Here is a 20,717-nt window from a genome sequence, read left to right as displayed (position 1 = left end):
TATTCATTTTGCGCGCAATCGTATGCGTGTGAATCATCATTGTCCCGTGCAAGTTCGGCTCGACACTTTTCGCTCTTGCTTTATCTCCCAAGCGCGAAAGTTTCGAGTTTCCGCGAATAATCGTCCCGAACACACGCTCCGAGCGTGAGCCGCGACTGAAATTGTTGTGACGGCTAACGGAAAACAGGCAACCCCTGCGAGTTTCTTCACGCGTGAAGAAACGCTCCTCTCGCCTCTCGATGCACTTTGCATCGCGCAGGCGGCCCGGCGAAAGAACCCTTCCAGGAGTCGATAAAAAACAAATCCTCCATCGGACCGCATCGGCTGCGCGCGCGCTAAACCGCATCGAAGAAGCGGAAGTGCCCGGACTGTGCACGCATCATCCGGCAATTACGACGAGAAGAAGAAAACAAAGTCAAGTCGCCGAACGGTCGCGCGCGATGCAAACGCGTCGGCCTATCGCCAACGTTGCTTCCACCGCGACTTACGACCCTCCTCCCCCCCTCCCGCACACAATTATAATATAATACGTCTGTTAGATTACACGATATACTTCTGTATGCTTTATGCCTCGCGCTAATATGTATACACGTCGGGCGCACGCGAGAGAGCCCGATCGAAGTTAACTGCGCACAACTATCGTCATTATAGTAAAATATCACAACTAGTTACGGTACCTTTGTTACTTATTTTTTTCCGTACACAATATTTTATAGCGCCTTTGCCTCTACTTCTTTCTATTTAAATAGTTTCTTCTGTGTTTGTGTGTGTGTGTGTGTGTGTGTGTGTTGTACGTGTACGTGTATGCACGAGTATTTACATTGTATAGTGTGATCTATGTCTCGAAAGTAAACAATAATCGCGAGGGTGTGAACGTGATTCGGAGCACGCGTTGACCGACGATTACGTGTCAGTAAAAAATTCCCAAGGGTCCTACACGAACACCGAATACGAGACGAAATCGAAGCTGAACCGGCCTGCTAAACACCGGTCCGCAAATACCGGCGTGTGTGTTGTAGCTTATATAAAATGGCGGATCTCATCGGCTGCCCTAGGAGTCTCTTCCACACGCGTGTATCTTCCACACATGCGCACACACACGCACACGCGCATACATACAAACACAAGCACGCATTCACCGACCATCCCCGCTGAGAGGGAAGAAACAAGCGTCCGTGGAAACGCAGGATGCATAACTCGAGTACCACGATGTATCCGCTAATTCGAATCGAGTCACATCGTCGAATGGGAGGGACGCTGCTCCAAGAGAAGATGGCTAACCTCCGTCGCTCGAGCGTGGACGCGCAAACGTCAACGCAAATCGGGATCGAAGGGGAAGAGCGGGCAGGATGAAGGACAAAAGCTGTGATCGCGCGGCACTTACGCACGCTCCTATCATCATCAAAGGACACGTGACGTTACGAGATAGGACCTAAGGATATGACTGTTTTTTCTTTTTCTTCTTTTTTTCCTCTTTTGTTTCGTTTTACTCACACGACTTGCGCGGACAGCGGGTTAATTCGAACACGTGTTAAGACTCGACTCGCCACTATCCCTACCGCCATATACATGTGTGGAAGCATACATGTATGTACATACACAACAATCGGGCATGGACCAATCCGCACGTCGGAACCGAAAAGTCGATGCGACACGCAACCATGTTGATTACGCGGTGATTATTAACCGCCTATTATGATAGCATCATAGCGTACTCAGTCTATACCGATGAAAAGAAAAGAACCTTCCTTTTTTCCTCTACTTCCTTCTCTCCCTTCCTTCCTTTTTTCCTTTCATCTCTCTTCCCCGCCTCTCTCTCCTCCCCGTCTCTCCTTACCTATCCCCCCCTCCCGTTCTCCATTTTTCATCATCCTGTTAATTACCCAGTGTAAATATGATTATTCGTTAAACAGGCACATCGAGTTGATAAAATATTTCTTCTTTTTCTTCCCTCGCGCACAACGCAAACGTATACGAAAGGATGTCGGGCGAATTGCTTAATCCTAAGACAAGGAGAGTAAACTTTGCGCAAGTGTGTAGAAAGAATCATCATGACAATAATAATAATAATAATAATAATAATCATAAGAAGAAGAAGAAGAAGGAGAAGAAGAGCGAATAGAAACAAACAAATCAGGATGCACGAATCGACACCGTTCGTAAACAAGTTCGATACTGTTAGATTATATCGACTCATCTGATGCCTCTCGATATAAAGGCACTCGAGAGATTTGCGAGGCTATCATGGACCCGATAGCCGAAACGGCCCTGCTCTATCAGTTAAATATAGTTAAATTGCAGTTGCATCTCGCGTCTGTCGTTTTCTTATTGTGTATCGCGCAAAGGGTTTCTTTCTCCTCGTGATACCGGAAACATATCTAAAAATCTGTTACAATTACGCTACTCTCTATATATCTTTATATATTTATGTATATACTCTGCAATCCCCCCTTCTCTTTCTCGCTTTCTTTCTCTCTCGCTCTCCTTGTCTCTCACACGCGCATCCACGCGCACACACATACACACATACACACACACTCTCTCTCTCTCTCTCCCTCTCTCTTTCACTCGCTCTCGCTCTTGCTTTCCGTTTCCCACTGTTTCGTTCTACGTGTAAAATATGTCGAACTCAACTCTAGACGCGAATCGCTCTAGACAACATACTGCAAGTAATCCCATATATACGCCTGGATATCTTACCGTTACGATTCTCTATATATTCGTTAATAAAGTTAGCAAAAAACAACGCCTAAATGTTACACGATACAGCATCACGAAATATACGTGTCAGCGATTGCGTACATGAGAACACCTGAAGTGATTCGAAGAAGAACCGCATCCCGCGGTGTATAGTCTACGATACCGATATACTTTTAGGGAGAGAACGGTGAATCGGAAAGTTCGCAGAATGAAAATCGTGTGGGTGAGATGCGAGAGATGCTGGCTCCTTCCGGCTTTTTTTGCGTATGCTAACGTAGAAAATGCGACGAGGAAGAACATGATCCGAGAACGAGAAGAACGAAACATTGTGAGAACACGCGCGCCTCCTCATCAAGTCTATATCTACAAATAGGATTCTCTCTCTCTCTCTCTCTCTCTCTCTCTCTCTCTCTCTCTCTCTCTCTCTCTCTCTCTCTCTCTCTCTCTCTCTCTCCCCCTCTCTGTGTGTGAAACGTTCTTATCGTGTATGTATATGTATATATATATGTAAGAAAGAAGTCTGCACCTCGCACGCGAAAAGAAATATGCGCAATACATGATTCTGCTGTAATGTAGCAAGATGAGAAATTCTTTAGAATAAGATCCATTACGATATTTTATTGCTGTTTGGCATATACTTCTCCCATAGCTTCCATCATGTTCCAAAAAATGATCTCTCTCTCCCCTGTCCCCCCTCTCTTTCTCGATTCTAATCCGCACATCTCGCGAAAAGACATCTCTAAACGCATCAATTTGTCTTTTCCACCTTACTGATTTGTGCAATGTACTGCGATGCATACATTCCCCTCCCCCCCCCTCCCAAACCTTTCCTTCCCTCTTTCTCCTTCTCTTACTTCCCTTTAATATCACTTCCGCCGTAAAATACGAAATATTAGTGCATGAGAAAGTAATATTAATGAAAGGCCGTTAAATTTATGTACAATTCACAAATCCTTCGAGGGGATTGCTGTCACAATTTCGCGCCTCGGGCAACAAACTTAAGGCAGGTCGCCCGCAACACGGTGGTTATCTGTACAATTCAGAACGAAACCGAATATTAATACAAACGAAACGATGATTAGTAGCAATGATGATAATGACGATGGAGACGGTGATGAGTGCAACGCGATGGCGATGATAAAACGATGACGATCACGGTGACTCGAGGACGAATCGAAATGATAATTATACAATAATATGAGAAAGTAATAAATAGCAAGACTGTCCCAAAAAAGGCACATCGAAGCTTTCGTCAATTCGGATGTCGTGTGATTATCTTATAAGATGCTCGTAACTCGATTATAAATCCCTCGTGTGTTAATTCCCGACACAAGTGCTCCTCGTACGACTAAGTTTACGACAACTTGAATAATTCTAACACGGAGAACTCGCCTAAGTTCCAAATACGTGATATAGTTAAGAGTGTGTCTGTCAAGTGTGTGTGTGTGTGTGTGTGTGTGTGTGTGTGTGTGTGTGAGTATGTTTGTTGCTACGTACAGTGTGTGGTGTTTGGCCGTGTTAACATATACACTCGAGTAACTCTCTGCAAACTATTTAGAACAACGCGGCTACCCCCCGTAGTTAGTCTTGCGAGTGCCCGTTACATCATATAAATAAAATACCGTAAAAGACTAAAGCGTTATACAACTGCTGGTAGCAAAATCCTTAATACAACGAGAAAAGTCCCACCGGCACGCAAAAACGAATCGCCGCGGTTCCGGCGATCCGAGAACTCTAGTACGCTACTACGGTTTTGTTAACGAGCGTTAAAAACAAGATACACAGATACACATCCGCGGCGTGTCCCGCGACGCGACGTCGTCGCGAAAGAAATGCAAAACTCATTCGCGCACACGAAACGAATTGGCGAATTCGTTAGCGGTTTTCACACACACGCGAATCGGCAATGCCACTATGCGCAACACATCTCTATCGTCCTATATCAATGCACACACCCGATCCATTCAAGCCGCCCGCCTAGTCCCGTATATATGTGTGTGTGTGTGTGTGTGTGTGTTTTGTGTATGTGTGTGTGTGAGTATATATACATGTACAATAAAGAGGAACCATGCGTGTAGGCGCAATTCAACGGATCGGGCAACTCGAATAGAAAATTTTGGTCTGTACACCTGTCGTCTCCTTAGAAACTCCCCTCGTTCAGTAATAAAACGTCGGAAACGTCGCGCGTCTCTCCGTCTTATTATCTCTGGAAACTTACGAAATATACAAATTGCCGCATGCGTCCCGAGAAAGAGTCGTTACGTCGCTTTCGATTACAAAAAAAAAAAAAAAAAGGAGAATCAAAAGAAACGAGAGCCGAAAGGGACGAGATTTCACGATCGATCGGTATTGTTCCTGATTTTCATTTTTTTCCCTTTTTCACGTAACCGCTCGCGCGTTAGGATGGGGATTTTACAGCATGTTCTCTCTCTTCCTCTTCCTCTCTCTCTCTCTCTCTCTCTCTCTCTCTCGCTCTCTCGCTCGTTTGATTTCCTCGTTGAGATTGTCGCAATGAGACGGTGGAATATCGCGTCGGGCGTGTAAGAAACGTAACAAACATATACAAAGAGATTTCAGTTACAACACCGACTGTGGTCTCGTCGCGCTTTGCTCTCCGCGAGGGCGATCGGAAGGGAATGCTTAGGACGGATTGTCAAAGTATTTTTTTCCATGGTTGTCTTTAAACGCGCCCTTGCTCTCTCGCGATTTCATTCGGCAAACACGCTCGCGATCGTTCCGCTCAGTCGTAAATCCCCGTGGGGGTGCACGCAGTGTCGCGCTGGCGGCTCCGGGTGAACCAGCGCCCACATAACAGTATCCACATGAATAGCGACTCGGAGGCGCATCCTCGTCGCTACGTTCTTCGCTTACTGATCGAACACGACAGTAAGACGGAAAAAATGTGGAATATGACGGAACGTGTTTTTTCGTTTCTCGCTTTCCCTCCATTTCTCTCTCTCTCCCTCTCTCTCTCTCTCTCTCTCTCTCTCTCTCTCTCTCTCTCTCTCTCTCTCTCTCTCTCTCTCTCTGCGTTCTCCGTTAAATCGGATTGTTTATGCGTTTAATGGATTGGCACGAGCGGCTCGTAAGTTCCCAGAAAGAAATCGTGCGGTCGTTCGTTCGCATTTCGACTCGCTCGTACGATTCTCATTTATTCGGCTCAACGGAAATAATTTACTCGGTGAACCACAAACCGGAAGGTTGGTATTGGTGCTTGGCTGGCGAAAGCGGGGTCAATCCGTAAACGGCTGTAGGCTGCATATGCGCAGGCAACGGATGTGCTGCGTGACTCGCCAGTAACGGTCTGGCCGAGCTGTGATGAGCTGGCGGTGGCAACGCTCGACTAGAATCATACAACGTTAATGGAGACGAGCTGTAAAAAACGGGATAACGTACGTTAGAAAGTCTCCATAAAGCTCTAAAAAAAAGGAAATCATACATTTTGTTTATAATATATATAAATCGTTCGTATACGGTGTATACTTCTCGGGGGTGAACTCAGGATGTACGAAAAACAATCGGCGACTCGCGGGCATTCTGCGAGATTCCGCACTCGGGACTGCTCGCCGATAGGAAGTCGGCACTTGGCTTCCTTGGTTTCCCGCACAAAAGACGCGCCGACGAATTCGACGCGATAAAAAAAAATACAATGTAGCGTCGAGAGTCTCCGTGTTGATATGTCAAATTTTCTACTCTACTCTTAACCCTTTGAATACTATGGATGTGTATACGGGTCCGACGACCGTCTGAAGCGTTGATTATCGACTATGTTTAAGGGTTAATTTCTTCAGTTCAGGGCCGTAGCAATAAGACGAGCAATAAGCGATTTGTTGCTCCGATCACAGGCTGCAATGTTAACATGAAAATCTTAGAGAAAAAACGTACATAAAAAGCGGTAAACAGTAAAACTTAACCCAGGGTTTCCCAACTATTTTTGTATTTCGCACCCCTAAAAATTTATTAATGAACCTTCGCACCCTTTACAAAAAAAATTATTCGTTTATTTTAATGGTAAAAATTAGTTGTTAGGATTTTAAGGTAAGAAGTTAATTTATAATAATTTATTATTACATAGTATTGTTTTATAGAAATTAACTATTATTTTAATATTATAAAATTATTATCCACAATATCAAGCTTCGCATAGTGATAGGTGATGAATATATACGTACAGATATAAAATATATAATTTTAATAATATTTTTTTTAATCTGATGATAAAAATGCAGGATTATTCCAGAATTCATCTTATCATCATTATTAATTACAATCACTTCTCCTCGCATCCCCAGGCGGTGCGAGCACCCCCGACTTGGGAACCCCTGACTTAAGTAGTGAGCAAATTGACTAATCAATTGATTATTCTCTCCATGGTCCGAAAATAATCCATTGTGATTGATCAATTTTCCTACTGCTTATAAGTCTTATTATTTAAATTTTTTATGCGCCTCCGACGCTAAGACCGCCTATTTAAAATTCTCGACACTGTGTGATTGATCAATCTGTTTCTGTCTTATTTAAGTCTTGCTGCTTATGCTTCTCTGTGTATCATTAAACCGAAGAAATTAAAGAATAATTATATTCTCCATAATTCTCAAATGCAACCGACTAATTCGCTTATTGCTTAAGGTCTGTATTAAATAGTCTGTACTTGAAACTGGTCTCGAGAAAATTTTCAGACCCGAATTTGGAGTTAAATCTAAGCTCAGTTGAACCACACATAATATGCGTGGCGTTACATTTACAATCGCGATTCACACTGAAAAATCCAAATCTCGTTCCAAACCCCAATCAAAGTGTTTCACTTGAAGCCAGTTTCAAGTGACGATTATTAACATGGACCTGTGCTCTACAGTTTATGTTTTTCTACGCGCTACCTGCTTTATACTTTGTGGCGTACAAGCAACGATAATTATCAACATTTGCGATGGACATATACGTTCATACTATTTTATGTATTCTAGCAACAGTAATGAAAGTTCTATTTGCCTTGATGCATTGTTCCCGATTTTCTAGAAATTTCTTTTATTTCCTTTACCGATTGATTTATGACAAACTAAAGCATTTCTCTTTTAGCGAACATATCGTTAATTCACAAGCTAAATTCCGAAATGTGCAGACGGCATTGGGAATCTATAGTTCACATTATCTACATTATGGATTATTCGGCACTGTCGGTACATTTTGAAACATATCTGTAGTAAGTGTTTAGCTTTGAATGCTCCATACTCAAAGGGTTAAACCGGAAGCAGAGGAGAATGACATACTTTTCATTATTAATGCAACGTCACTGTTGACGCGAAATCTAATAAACATTCTGATATAACGCAATGATAAATAAACACTGCTTTACAATGACACAGAACAAATTTGTCCCAAGTGAAGTCAATAAAAAGCAATATGGGAAAAAATGATTACATATGATCACATATAATTATATATAACATTATATTTATACAGATGTATAAAAAGTACCGAAACAGTGAAATATCTCGAAAACCAAGTATTTTAGAAAAAAATATTTCAGACAAAGTTGTATAGTTTCAAGGGGGACATAAAACAATTACATCATTTCGTTTAAAGATGGCGCAATTATCGATTATTATATTCACTGATTATTACTTTTCTTAAGTGGAAATCCCAATTTTTTATTGTATCATCTTTTTTTACCAATTAATTTTAACGACTATTGTCTGAAACATTTTTTTATTTGTCTAATATTTTTTGAGACATTTAAGGAAAATTTTTTCAACATTTAACTTACAATATCTCGCTAACTATTCGTCGAAAGAAGAAATAGTACTATAATATAAATAGTAACAGTACTATAATATAAATAAATAATACTAGACTTTTATACTCTATTTAGTCTCAAAAATATAATGTTACAATAGTGCCCTAACTTTTGTTAACTTATCGAACTTTGGAAATATCAAAATTATCAAATTAACAAAAGTTTGGACGCTATTGTAACAATATATTTTTAAAACCAAATAGAGTAAAAGTTTCTAGTACCACTTTTTCTTTCGACAAATAGTTAACGAGATATCGTAAGTTGAGTGTTGAAAAAGTTACCAAGTTTTCCTTAAATATCCCAAAAAATATTAGGCAAATAAAAAAATGTTTCAGACAAAATTTATTAAAATTGTTAAAATTGTTACTAGTGGAAAAAGATAATACAATAAAAAATTCGGATTTCCATTTAAGAAAAATAATGATTAGTAAAATAATGATCAGTGAATATCTCAAAAGTGGCGCTATCTATTAACAAAATGATATAGTTGTTTTATGTCCCCCTTGAAACTGTACAACTTTTGTTTGAAACATTTTTTTTCTAAAATGGTCAGTTTTCAAAATATTTCATCATTGTTCTGATTCTTTTTATATACCCTGTACATAATTAAATATAATCATATATGTGAATTTCGCCTCTATATGATCGCATAGGAAGTTATATACATGTCTACATAGAAAAGAATGCTGAATGAAAAAAAGAAAATGGTTTCGCTCAAGTAACGTCGACATCGGAAGATGCCACAAATATAAGAAAGCATTTCTATCGATTTTGTATCACGCGTTTCCGTCGTAGACATATATGTAAAATATGTGACGCAACTTTATACATTTGTTCATGTGCAAATAAATCCAATCATACTAAGCGAAAAAGTCCTTTACCATTTTGCAAACTATAACTGTGATAACCATGTTAACTATTGAGATATCAATTACAAAAAATTATGAATGAGTGTACATGATATGGTAGAACGAATTCTTAAAGTCTTATCCAAAATGTCTGATTCTTGGCAACGGCAGTGCGTCATGCTGAATAGTGCGAAGCTGCATTATGATACTGCCCAGCATTATACGCCAGCCGTCGTTGCCAAGAGATTGTCAATAAACTTGAACATCTCGAATAAAATCTCGCCTAGAGCTCGTCTTATCGCTTCATGCACACTCATTTTCCAATTTTCTAGAATTAATATCTTAACAGCTGTCGTGGTTGTTTGCGAAGTTATATTTTACGACTTTTTCATGCAATTTTTATAGTTTTACCTGCAGCGGAGATATGAATGTATAATCATAATTAAACATATAATTATATATAGATGCAAGACCCGACAATGCTCATGTTTTATATATACAATAGATTTGAGCAAATTGAATAAAAAAGTACTATACTCCATTTTGCCGCAAAACTGAGTTACTAATTAAAGAAGATCGATGAATGATCGCGTATAATACGATAGATGAACTATGATGGCGACATCTGCCGTCACATGCTCGTAGTAGGTTAGGTCAAATCAAACTGAAAAAGAAAGTCCTCGTCTATTTTACAAACAACTACGTACAATTTTAAGTTACTAATTAAAGAAGATTAGCGAATTATCGTCAACGCAAAGATCGTAAGATAGTAAAGGACTTTTGTGCTCAATTTGACTTAATCTACATATACAAACACATTGTGTTTTGCGTCAGACACTCTGTATGCGATTATATAGAGATGAAATTTATACATAATAATTTTTTGCTGAGAAGTTTTCTCCGCAACACCGAATAAAGTAACACGGGAAGAATTCCTTCTTATAAATTCATCTATAAAAGGCCCAAGTGCGCGATTCCTGTGATGCGAGAAGTCTGTGCAACTCTCTATTACGCGAATACTACTATATCGTTTTCCTAACCCTTAGACTGCGAGGTATGTGGAAACTCTCACTTTCATAATGTTAATGCATGAGGTTAGCCTAAAGATGCTGTTCGCATCAGTGAGTTCTATAGTATACTGAGAAATGAGTCTTCGAAATATTAGACTGTTGAAAAATATTAGATACTCCGATATATATATACACATACATACATACATACATACATATAAATATATATATCGAATATATATATATATATATATATATATATATATATATATATATATCCGAATCTCACTTCAAATGTTAAAAGTGCTACCAAGTACAACTAGCATCTATCTGTCCATTTCTTGGAGGCTCAGTCTAGTATATTATGGAATCCCACTTTGCTCGCTCACAATTGATACTGAATGTCGCCTTTAGGCATCGTTCGCACTCTAAGGATCAGAATACTAAAGACAAATCTACGATAAAATGTACTATTTCGCAGAGTGTGCAAACGTAAACACCCATTTCCTGCGAGTACCCTCTTCCGACTCAAACGTTACATGCTACGATACGCAGTGCTCACAAGAGAGAAGCTCACTATCGCGACTCTACTTCGAGAAATTGCACACAAACGACATATATACAGTGATACATACATACATATATACATACATATATATATATTATATATATATATATGTATATATATATAGTTAATTCTAGAAGAACGTAGATATAATAAATGGTACACACATGCATGTGTCATTTAGATGTCTAGGTACCCACCCGGGTGTAAATCCCTGATAGGTGGGCACTTGTTGCTGCTGGATAGCAGTGGCGGCCTGCGACGGTGCAGCGGTAACGTACACAGGCGGTGGCACCGCATGGGGCCTTGAGCGTACATGAGCGTACTCCTGGTAGAGGGGTTGCCCCAGGTGCTGGGTACTCCCTATCACTGCCCCGCTTGCAGGACTTCTGCCTCCGCCACCGCCACCAGGACTCAGGTGAGCCGGATGTCCGTGATGGCTGTGGGTATGGCTCGGATGGGCCGCCGTACCCACTACCTGGCTCTGCCTACAACAGGCAAAACAAAACCCACCCCGTCGTTATGCAATTTACATGCCTCCATTACTTACTGCAATACGTTTCTTTAAGAGGGACCGGAAGAGCCGTCTACGAACGCGCTTTCGAGGCATTCGCAAGCTCCTCTTTCTCTCTCTCTCTCTCTCTCTCTCTCTCTCTCTTCCGGTTCTTTTCCCGAAGTTCGAGAACAAGGTGAAGGAGAGAGTAAACTAGTTGATTGAGGTGAGTTTTATTTTCAGAGAATCGTCTGAAGATTCTCGCATGCCGTTTACTTGCCCAAAGTGCGTGAGTCAAACTCGTCACTTTCGTCTCAGCTCGGTCGTTTCACCCGGCGAGGAAGAAGAAAGTTCGCATGCGTGTAACACACGTCGGTTACCCGACGAGGGCATGCACCGTCGTCTATGTGTTGCGTCGCGTTAAAATCGTTCCAAAGTTCGCCTCGCGACTAATGCTACATGCCTCGATGAGAAAGACGCACGGGCGAGAGAAGTGATCATGCCGAGGTAGCGGACACTCACCTGTACTGATGCACCGGATTGGCTACGACCCACTTCTGATGGTCTCTCGAGTGAGCGGCCGGTGGTTGAACATACTCGTGCTTGTATTCCGCCCGCTTGCCGGGCCAAGACACTCGCTTGTCCGTGCCAGTCGTGTACACGATATGCTGTTCTTGAAGGTGGGGGTGCGCACTACTCGTGGTCACATACTGCAAGAAGTAGTCATGCATGTCATAGACGTCATCCTAGAAAAACATTACCTACAGATTAATCAGGGAGAAGGGAAGGAAGTGAGGAAAGAAACCGGCTGACGGGCGGTCCTCGAGCATTCTGCAAGATGCCAAATGAAAACAAAAGAAAAAAAACGGATCCGCGACTCCCGGAGAAAATCGCGAACAAATTTGGGATACAGCGAGAATAGCTGATTAGGTGTCGATAGAGATGTCCAGTGACTTACCTGATAGGTCGGTGGCTCTTTGCAGGCTGGCGCGTGACACGGATGCGGAGCTAAATACTCGACACCGGGCTCCGGTTTCGTCGCAACGTTCACCATATTGCACTCGGACTGTACCTTCGCTAACAGCCGTTTCTTTTGTGACTGTGAAGAGTACCCTGAACTGCTGCTGCTGCTGCGGGTATGAAAGATACAGATGTGTGTGTGTGTATGATATAATCCAAACACATTTTACATGTACATTTTACAAAATACGAGATTAGATATTTTAACATTACAAATAATCATAATTTAATTCTGATAATATATAATTAGCGACTAATCATGTTTATTCAACACTTGGAGTGTGGAACAGTATGACGAAAATATACAGAGTGTCATTTTAAGGTGTATGTGTGTGTGTATGTGTGTGTTATCCATATCAATAACTTTCTTATTTTTGATTGTATAAACAAATATTTCAGACAAATAGTTTCAAGGGGGATATAAAATAACTATATCGGTTTGTTTCTAAATGGCGCCACTTTTGAAATATTTACTGATCATTACTTTTCTTATGGAAACTCCAATTTTTTATTATATCATTTTTTTCTACCAATTAATTTGAACAACTTTTGTCTGAAACATTTTTTTTATTGCTTAATATTTTTTGAGATATTTAAGGAAAACTTGGTAACTTCTCCAATATTTAACTTACGATATCTCGCTGTTTGTCGGAAGAAAAAGTAGTACGAGACTTTTTTACTCTACTTGTTTTCAAGAGTTTATTGTTACAATAGCACCCTGACTTTTATTTATTTATTAATTTGATGATTTTGAAACTTTCAAAAATCGATAGGTTGACAAAAATTAGAGCACTATTGTAACAATATATTCTTGAGTCCAAATAGAGTAGAAAAGTCTAGTACTATTTTCTCTTCCGACAAAAAGTTAGTGAAATATCGTAAGTTAAATGTTGAACAAATTACCAAGTTATCTTTAAATATCTAAAAAAATATTAGGCAAATGAAAAAATGTTTCAAACAAAGTTGTTAAAATTAATGTTGTTGTAATTGGTAGGAAAAGATGATATAATAAAAAATTGGGGTTTCCATTTAAGAAAAGTAATGATCAGTCAATATCTCGAAAGTGACACCATCTGTAAACAAAATAATACAGTTCTTTTATGTTTTCCTTGAAACCATAAAACCATACAACTCGTGTACGAACATTTTCTTCTCAAATGTCTTGTTTTCCAGATATTTTACTGAAAAACAGCCGCTATTTTAAAACAGCCGCTGTTTTTAAACAGCGGCAATTAACCAAAACATCTAATATACAGTGCGTCCAAAAAGTCACGCTTAAAAAACACATTTATTTCAATTATAAAATGAATCGATTAATTAATCAAAATATTTTCCATCGCTTTGTATTACTTTTTCCCATCTTTCTCATAAGAGACGAATTCCGTAGCGATAGAACGACTCAGGTTTTGAAGCAATCCATTCATCCACCCACTTTTGAACTTCTTTGTAATTTCGAAAGCGTGTGTCATGAAGGCCATGCTGTATTCAATGGAACAAACGGTAATCAAACGAAGCCAGGTCTGGAGAATACGCGGCATGAGGAAGAACTTCCCATTCGAGCTCTGTCAATGTTTCCTTGACGACTTTTGCAACATGTGACCGGGTATTATCGTGCAACAGAATCACTTTTCTTTTGTTTTGTGCGATTTGTAAGAGGCTGACCACGCATTTTATTCTTCATCATAGGGAACAGGAAGAAGTCATTAGGTAATAAATCAGGACTATAAGGACAATGAGACATTAATTCGATATTTTGAAGCTTCAAATAATCGACCGTTTCAGCTGTTGGGTGAGAGCTTGCGTTGTCATGATGCAGGATGATTCGTCTTCTCGCGTTGTTTTTCTTAACTTCGCCGATAATTTCTGGCAAACAAACTGTCGTGTACCAAACGGTATCAATTGTTCTTCAATCTTCTAAAGTCACAATAGCAACATATGACCAGTAAAACCGAAGAATCAAACGATCTTTTTTTTTTTAGACATTTCGAGAACGAATAACTTTTGTTGGTTTCAATTCATTTTGAAAGACCCAAACAGCCGATTGGTGTTTAGTTTTAGGCTTAAATGAATATGTTCACGTTTTATGTTTACCTCTGACGATGTTGTACCAGATTTGACGAGCTTCCACTGAATTTTTTTAGCACCTTGCACCATTTCACACAGTTCTGTTTTTAAGCATCGGTCAAATTGTGAAGAAAATCCAACGAGCACAAAGCTTCTTTACATTCAAATGTTGTGCAATATGTATGTATTTGTTTCATGTCGATGATTAGGGATGATTCAATCTTACGATATGTTACATGCCGATTCATCTCTATCATCTCGCAAACAGTATCGATGTTTCCTGGAACAACAGCAGTTGGCGGATGGCCTTCACGAAAATTATCACTAAAACTACTACGTCTACTTTTGAACTCTTGAAACCAGCGATAAACTGTAGTTTTTGATGCTGCTTCATCACCAAAAGCCACAACAAGCAGTTCCATACACTGTTGTTGAGTTAAATTATTCCGAAAATCGAAGATCATCGCACGAAAATGTTCTTGATTTAAATGCAATTTTTTCACTTTTTATCGACTTAATCACTTTATCTTCTTCTTTTTCGAGTACGATAACTATATTTTAATACTGTTTTATATTGTTTCATTACTTGCTGATTGTAACCGTAACATAACAATAACATAACTTCAATATAACATATATAACAAGTGTAGCATTCGCATTACGTCTATGTTTGTAATATTTTTTAATACAAGTCGTCAGATCAGTCGTTGGATAGTTGTTTCTCGTACACACAAGATATGCTGCATTGACGTATGTAAAAACAGTGATCACAGAACGTCAAAATTTATACTTTTTAATGATGATAGTTACTGCTACCAGCAACAATCCCTCTTACCAAAATATAATTTATGGTAACTAACTGATCAATCTAGATACGACAAAATAATTTTATATTATACCTATTAAGTATCATATTTTTTATATAGAATAATTATTATGTTTTTAGAAACTTTTGCAAACATCTTTATCTATATCTAAGCACATCTACTTATGCGGAACCATCAAACTCATCAAACTGAGTAAAAGAGTTCCTTATTATCTTGCAAACAATCGTAAAATTTCAGATTATTGATAAAAACAAATTGGACAATGAGTGCGCATGATGCGATGAAACGAGCTCTTTAAACAGGTCTAAAGTAATGTCTTGTCGAAGATGTCCGAATCAATTGACAATTTCCTGATAACAACAGGCGACGTGTAACAGCTAGGCGATAAAAGCTTGCATTATGTGGTCCAACGTTACGTAACTATTACGTACTGCCCACCGTTGCCAAGAGATTGTCAATTTATTCAGACATCTTCGATAAGATTCTGCTTTAGATCAGTTTATAAAGAGCTCGTCCCATCGCAACATATACACATTCATTCACCAAATTTCTTTCACTAATAAGTCAAAATTTTTTCTAGTAGTTATTTGCAAAATGGTGCAGGGCTATTTTTTACTTTAACGAATTCTATCTCTGTGTACAAGCGGACGTGCGCATCAGGTCAGACATGGCATTATATAATCTGCTATACAGGGTGTCCCATTTTAAATGAGTCAGGCAAAAATCTCGGAAAATATGAAAGATGCTAAAAAACGTTTCAGACAAAAGGCATATGGTTTCAAAGCGGACATAAAACCACTATTGTATATCATTTTGTTTACAGATTTACAGACGCCACTTTTGAGATATTCACTGATCATTACTTTTTTAAAATAAAAATCCTAATTTTTCATTATATTATCTTTTTTTACCAATTAATTTTAACAACTCCTATTCTATTCTAACTTCTGTTTGACATTTTGTTTAACATATTTTTATTTGCCTAATATTTTTTTAGATATTTAAGGAAAACTTGATAATAACTTTTTCACCATTTAACTTACGATATCTCGCTATTTCTCGGAAAAAAAATAGTACTAAACTTTTTTTACTCTATTTAATTTTAAGATTATATTGTTACAATAGTGCCCTAATTTTAATTAACTTATCGACTTTTGAAAATTTCAAAATCATCAAATTAACAAAAGTCAGGACACTATTGTAACAATATATTCTTAAAACCAAATAGAGTAAAAAAGTCTAGTACTACTTTTTCTTCCGACAAATAGTGAGATATCGTAAGTTGAATATTGAAAAAATTTGTCTTAAATATCTCAAAGAATATTAGGCAAATAAAAAATGTTTCAAACATAAGTTGAAAAACTTAATTGAAAGTAAAAAAAGGATGATATAATAAAAAACTAGGATTTCTATTTAAGAAAAATGGGGCCATCTATAAACAAGATGATATAGTTGTTTTATGTTCCTGTTGAAACCATACAACTTTTGTCTGAAACGTTTCTTAGTATCTTTCATATCTTTCGAGATTTTTGCCTGGTTTATTTAAAATGGGACAATACTGTATACATTTATATTGCGTATTGTATTTCGTTATGTTGCAACAGGCCTGCGGCTGAGTTGCATTTTTCAGTCGATTTCTTCACTCCTCTCGTTTGAAAGCATCTAGGCTGCTCGTGGAAACATACACAATCTGTCTGATAAATAACCTGAATTTTTGTTACCGACAGTATAAGCGTCAACATTATTTCTGGTGGATTGTCTTATATTCGAGTTGCAAATTGTTAAAACTTTAACGAAATTAAACGATACGTTCAACAATTACCGAGATTTCAGTAAGGATGGACGCTGTCACGTAAATGTGATGTAATGAAGAGTAAGTATCAAATTCTATTTTGAGAAAACGATCGCGCAAACACTTGAAACGTCAAGGGAATGTTATAGCGGTAAATTGTATGTTGCGAGCACAATTATTTGAGCGCTACGGACGCTTCAAAGACGACGACGAAAGTGTCAAAATAGTGCAGAAATGCGGGAATTTGTTCCAGAGGGTCAAAAAGTTACTGGCAAATTCTATTTGGATGTTTCGAAACGTTTGTAGAAAAGAATTACACGAGCAAAATCCGAATACAAAGAGCCTGGCAGCTAATTTCTCTTGCATGACAATGCACCGTGGTCAAGCAGTTTCTGGCACGAAGACAAGTGCGCTTTTTCGCAACAATCCACCTTATTCTTCAGATTTAGTGCCAAGCAATTTTTTTTGTATTTCCGAAACTGAAAATTCCGACAAAAGAAAGCTGATACAATAAAACAATCAAAATCACACCGTGGCAAAGATACTCGGGGCCATTCCGAAATCAAAGCTCCGAAAGTCGCTCATTACTTTATCATTTCCAGTGCTGTATCGATACAGAAGGAACATATTTCATATAGAAAAAAAAATGTATATCAACGCGACCATTGTTTCATGTTTTATAGCGTCAGTCCGGTTATTTATCAGACTCTTGGGAGCGCTCAGAGATAATATTGATAAAAATCTTTGATGCAAGTACTGCACCGCGTTCAGAGTTATTGTTGTCTCTATCGTTATTACTGTTGTCATTAATAAAGACATAAAATTAAAAATAACACTGAAATGGAGCACGTATGTGTGTAATTGTGTACATATGTGTTTCAAGGGTATTGTGTAATAAGATGCGAGGAACTTATTACATTGTTAATAGAGCAAAGAAGTATACAAATTTTCCGTCCTTTTGCAACTAGACAAATTTCGCTTGCGGGACCAGAAAGTTAACTTGTGCTAGACGCCCCCTTCAGTCGCGAGCGCCTCAACCGATTAACATTAAAACCCTTACTGTACACCTAGGGTCAAGTGGACCTCAACAAACTGTTAAACATCAAAAATATTTTTTTATATCAATAATAATCATGAATACTTGAAATTTCTTGGAGTTCGATTTTTTCAAAAAATTCCCTGCTTCGTATGTCAAAATAATGTTCGTATTAAAATTATTCCAGAAAAGCTGTTGGCTCTTATTTTAGATTTCAAAAACATCCTCAATTTTTTCGAATCAAAATATCCAATAGAATATGCGTCGTAATGGCAGTTTTAATCGTTAGGATCCCGCTGTGTATCATATTAAATTACTCGGAGGTGTAAACAGTAAAGGTACAGTAAAGGTTAACGTCATCAGCATCCGTGAAACATCTACCTGCTAACGTGGTGTTGCTGCTGAGGCTCGTGCTTGATCAACTGCGTGGTCTGCTGATGCTGCGGATGCTGCGGCAGATGTTGGTACAGATGGGCGTGCGTGCGGCTAGGGCTAGCCTCGCCGTCGCTATCACCGACGGTCACGCAGCTGATGACGTTCTTGCGCTGCGCCCGGTGCGACGAGCTGTTGTGCGTCGCGACATGTCCGTTCGTATGCTGCTGATTGCTCGTATGTGTCTGCTGCATCGTCGTCTGCACAACGCGCGGAGTTGATTGTGTGCTGCAATTCAGAGAATGGACACTACGTTATTTCCCCTCTTGGTTGTTACATGAAAATCGCAATCATTGTCGCGTGATTCGACTGCAGCAGGTTAGCACCGCGTCCACATCAAATATATCACATGCTGAAGATTCGTGTATATGTGTGTGTGTGTGTGTATGTGCATTGTGTGTGCATGTGTGTGATGTTATTGATTGGAAAAGACTTTTTGCGTTAGTCAATAACCGTTTCATGCCAAGCTTCACATCCAAGATCCCCGAGTTGCTCGTGTCCATCCCATGGTGTGACCAAATATACAAATATTTTATTGTTGTACGTTAAAGGTGAGACACGAAGATGTCTTGCCGGCTTGATGTCGCGCATATCCCCGAAAGATGATTAACAAATAAATACACGATGGTGATTCTCTCGCTTTTACTTTTAACATTCCTAGCAGTCCGTCGAGGACAGGAGATCGAATTAGCCCTTCAGGCAAAGCATATACGTCGTGGAGGAGAACTGATTCCGAACAACTCGACGGCAGAAGTCCATTCGACGATCAGTCCTCCTCCACTCCTCGTGGAAACGTTCAGCTGGTTAATATCCCACATAACCGTGTGCTCTCCGCAAGGCTCGTTTAATCATCGTTAATCACGTTAAACACCGCCCTTTTGAGGCATATTACATTAATGTACCTTCGTATGACTTCTTCACGGACAGGGCGTCCGTCGCCCGATAAGCGAGTTGCCAAACTTTGACAGGCGCTGCACTGACGGTCTCCGCAGCTGTTAACGATATTCACGTATGATTCTACTCTTTCCCTCTCTCTTTCTCCCCCTCTCTCTCTCTCTCCCTCCCTCTCTCGCACTCTCTTGCTCTACCGACTGATAGTACTTTTAGAAATACGTGGGCTTAATCGAATACCCCCAAGAGAATGACCTTTCTTTGGGACAATAATAACTTTGACGACATTCTTGACCAAATTTGAGATTTGATGAAATTCACCGATATCAAATAGTTGTCTTTTTCTTCCTCGCTTTCTGCTTAAGGTCTATCAGACGCTTCATCAGAGACTTCAGAATATACGAGCTATATGATTAATTTCGTGTGTAAGAAACGCTCCAAAGTCTACAAAGCGTCTAACAAATCGTGCTCTCAGTTTTTTACTCGAGAGAGTGCAAATTTCTCAAAGGATCAAAATTGCTGTAATTTTCGATAAATTCGATTTTTAACGTTACGAACAAATACGTATAAGAGGACCTTGGGTCAATTGTTGCGTTTTATTCGCGAATAGATATAAGGCTCGTATCGGGCAGTTAATCCGGTAACATTTTAAACCATTATTTCGGAATATATGACAATGTTTATACGGCAATCTAAAACCAGTTCAGGGATACTTGTAATCTACATTCATATAAATTGCATAAAACCGATTTCCGTTGTGTAACTATTGACGTTACATGTATAAATAATCACGTCATAATTATACAATTAATAAATAATGCTATATAAGTAACGCACTAGTAGTTACAATATTGAGAACAATCGAATCGCTAGTCATATAAAGTACAGTTATTTCCTAAATAATGTGCACAGGCGATCATAATCTGTAAAATCTATCAAATTATTTATCTCGTCTTAGATGAATGTCCCAATTTGTGATAATAGCATCAGTTTTCCTTAATAAATCAACTAGTACGGATACATATTTACCCCAAACATATGTTCTTACTCTAAATTTTGTTATCGTTTATAACAAGTTTCAAATATAACTAAAAGCTATGTAATGTAAATGTTGGGACATCATAATTATAAAAGATATTCCTAATAATGAGAGTTCGAACAATTATTCGCCGACATGTTAAAAGTTGACAGCTGATATCAAATGTCTACTTAAATCTTAGAGGTCTGTACAATTATTCTTCGAAA

General features: G+C 38.9%; 1 protein-coding gene across 10 annotated transcripts in view; it reads right to left on the bottom strand.

Annotated features, from left to right (window-relative positions):
* Positions 1-2,567: 2,567 nt before the first annotated feature.
* Hipk (Homeodomain interacting protein kinase) overlaps positions 2,568-20,717 on the bottom strand; it is a 39,305-nt gene continuing 21,155 nt past the window's right edge. For 4 of the 10 annotated variants that reach the window (XM_019843108.2, XM_019843109.2, XM_011147494.3 and 1 more), the window contains 6 exons: positions 19,484-19,573; positions 18,531-18,809; positions 12,369-12,540; positions 11,933-12,156; positions 11,085-11,405; positions 2,568-6,073 (listed from right to left, as the gene is read on the bottom strand). In XM_019843108.2, coding sequence (XP_019698667.1) covers positions 5,875-6,073; positions 11,085-11,405; positions 11,933-12,156; positions 12,369-12,540; positions 18,531-18,809; positions 19,484-19,573 — 1,285 coding nt within the window. In that variant the 3' untranslated portion in view covers positions 2,568-5,874. The remainder of the gene's footprint in view (positions 6,074-11,084; positions 11,406-11,932; positions 12,157-12,368; positions 12,541-18,530; positions 18,810-19,483; positions 19,574-20,717) is intronic. The other 6 variants (XM_011147495.3, XM_011147496.3, XM_011147497.3 and 3 more) reach the window with 6 other exon arrangements.

The sequence above is a fragment of the Harpegnathos saltator genome, unplaced genomic scaffold (assembly GCF_003227715.2).
Source record: "Harpegnathos saltator strain DR-91 unplaced genomic scaffold, Hsal_v8.6 scaffold587, whole genome shotgun sequence".
Taxonomy (NCBI): Eukaryota; Metazoa; Arthropoda; class Insecta; order Hymenoptera; family Formicidae; genus Harpegnathos; species Harpegnathos saltator.
This window is presented reverse-complemented; position numbering and strand designations above follow the sequence as displayed.